The 2641-nt window shown below is 58.0% G+C and overlaps 1 protein-coding gene across 1 annotated transcript; it reads left to right on the top strand.

Annotated features, from left to right (window-relative positions):
* Positions 1–344: 344 nt before the first annotated feature.
* On the top strand, positions 345–2066 carry LOC123170079 (alkane hydroxylase MAH1-like). The gene has a single exon (XM_044587923.1). The coding sequence runs from the start codon at positions 391–393 to the stop codon at positions 1960–1962; it is 1572 nt and encodes a 523-aa protein (XP_044443858.1). The 5' UTR covers positions 345–390; the 3' UTR covers positions 1963–2066.
* The last annotated feature ends 575 nt before the right edge of the window (positions 2067–2641 follow it).

Raw genomic sequence — 2641 nt, 5'->3', positions numbered from 1 at the left:
ATGGTGCCTTTTGATTGGCCAGGCGGCTGTCCGAACTCCCGCAAAACCCCTCACGTTTGGTTACAGTATGCCCGAAAAATGTGGTCCGGACTACTCAGTATACATGACCGCGTTGGGTGACAAACTGCGTCCGAACAATGCGGTCCGAACGGTTACGAGAGGTTCGAGGGTCCGCCGTGGAGATGCCCTTATGCCAGAACACTATGTAACATGAGTTTTTCCAATGGTGGCTGCCTTGCCATACACGAAATCTCTACACCGTACCTAACCCAAAACCATCACCTCAGAATCCACTATATAATAAGCCTAGCTAGCTCTGCATATAGCTCACTTGTACAATAACACTTCACGTCTTCACCGGCCATAACGCACGTAAACAAGCCAAGAGAAATGGAGACCGTGTCATGGTGGGTTGGAGGCTTCCTCGGCAAGTACCCGGAGATCATGGTGTCGTTCGCTTGCTTCTTGTTCTTGCTGTTCTTCAGGTTTCGCCACCGGGACGGCCTGCCAACCAACTGGCCGGTGGTCGGCGCGTTGCCGGCGATCACCGTCAATGCCGGGCGCGTGCACGAGTGGGTCACCGAGTTCCTGCAGGTGGCCCCGGGGATGTCGCACGTCATCAGGGGGCCGTGGGGCTCACCGGTGGACGTCCTTGTCACGGCCAACCCGGCGGACGTGGCGCACGTCTTCACGGCCAACTTCAGCAACTATCCCAAGGGCGAGGACTTCGCTGCCGTGTTCGACGTGCTCGGCGACGGCATCTTCAATGCCGACGGCGAGTCGTGGGCGTTCCAGCGGCGCAAGGCGCACGCGCTGCTCTTCGACCCGAGGTTCCGTTCTGCCGTCGCCGCGAGCACCGCGCGCAAGCTCGGCGAGGGGCTTGTGCCGCTCCTCGACGGCCTGGCGGCCACGTGCGAGGTCGTTGATCTGCAGGACGTGTTCATGCGGCTGACGTTCGACCTCACGGCGATGTTCGTGTTCGGTGTCGACCCCGGCTGCCTCGCCGCCCACTTCCCGCGAGTGCCATTCGCCGCGGCCATGGACGAGGCCGAGGCGGTGCTGTTCTACAGGCACCTGACGCCCGTACCGTGGCTGAGGCTGCAGACCTACCTAAACATTGGCCACGAAAGAAAGATGGCCAAGGCTCGGCAGGTGCTCGACGCGTCTATCGCGGAGTTCGTGTCGCTCCGACGAGAGCGAGCGGCCCGTGCCAACACCAACGTCGACGGGACTGACGCCGCTGACCTTCTCACGTTGTACCTGGCATGCAAAGACGAGGTAGGCAAGGACGGAAAGGAGTTCGATCGGTTCTTGCGTGACACAACGCTGAACATCATGGTCGCCGGTCGCGACACCACGAGCTCCGCCTTGACATGGTTCTTCTGGCTGCTCTCCAAACACCCCGACGTTGAGGCCAAGATCCTCGCCGAGCTCCGTGAGAACGCAACGTCTGGTGGCATCGGCTGCCATCCCACCGCCATCGATCTGAAGCGCCTGGTCTACCTGCACGCGGCGCTGTCGGAGTCACTCCGGCTGTACCCGCCGGTGCCGTTCGAGCACAAGGCGGCGGCACGGCCAGACACGCTGCCGAGCGGCCATGCGGTGTCGCGGACACGGCAGCTGATCGTGTCATTCTACTCGATGGGGCGCATGGAGGCGGTGTGGGGCAAGGATTGCCTAGAGTTCCGGCCGGAGCGGTGGCTGACGGAGACGGGGCGGCTCCGCCACGAGCCTTCCTACAAGTTCGTGGCGTTCAACGTAGGGCCGCGGACGTGCATCGGCAAGGACCTGGCGTTCACGCAGATGAAGGCCGTCGTTGCCGCCGTCATGCCGCGGTTCAGGGTCGAGGTCACCGCCGGTGCAACGGCGGCGATTCCCAAGATGTCCATCATACTCCACATGAAGGACGGGCTCAAGGTGAGGGTACACAAGAGACAAGACGATGCACTAAGTACAATCTAGGGCTACATACGTATGCCTGCCGATGCACGCAAGTCTAATGTTCCATATGCATATAGCGCCTGAACATGTCAGGTTAGCTTTATTATTGCATGTACCAAATAATGCCAGAAACGTGCTCTAGTTCACGTTGCGGCTTTGTCTGAGTGGTAGTGTAGAATTGTTTCATGTAAAATTTGTTTCCTGTAAACGTGTGAGGACTTGGCCACGATTGCGTCCATCGAATGGAACAGAAGTAACACTTCTGACGTGGTTGTTACTCGATTCAATAAAAGAGAATGCCGAAAAGCACGGAAGAGATACGCGTCACAAAAATCTGTCTTTGTACGCACCGCTCTTCTTCCTCCTGCATGTGTTCGTCGGGATCGAGTCTCGGGCTCCCCAAGGCGGTGCATGGTGCCAGATATAGGAGCAGGGTCGGTCATGAGATTTTGGCGGCCCGGGGCGAAACTAAAACTCGGGGCCCCTAAAAAATTTCTTCTAGCATTTGTCAACTCAAAGTCACTTATGATGATGTTATCCTGGATCCCTTCTCCTCCGGGTTGTAAGAAGGTGAACGTAGACGCCCCGCTACGCAAGGTAGACAGCAAGGCAGCGATGGCGTCATTCACAAGGAGCCATGAGGTTTCATGGGAGCATCAAGTGTGATCTCCATTGCATCCGGGACCTCATTCAATGGAAT

Source organism: Triticum aestivum, chromosome 7D (genome assembly GCF_018294505.1).
Source record: "Triticum aestivum cultivar Chinese Spring chromosome 7D, IWGSC CS RefSeq v2.1, whole genome shotgun sequence".
Lineage (NCBI taxonomy): Eukaryota > Viridiplantae > Streptophyta > Magnoliopsida > Poales > Poaceae > Triticum > Triticum aestivum.
This window is presented reverse-complemented; position numbering and strand designations above follow the sequence as displayed.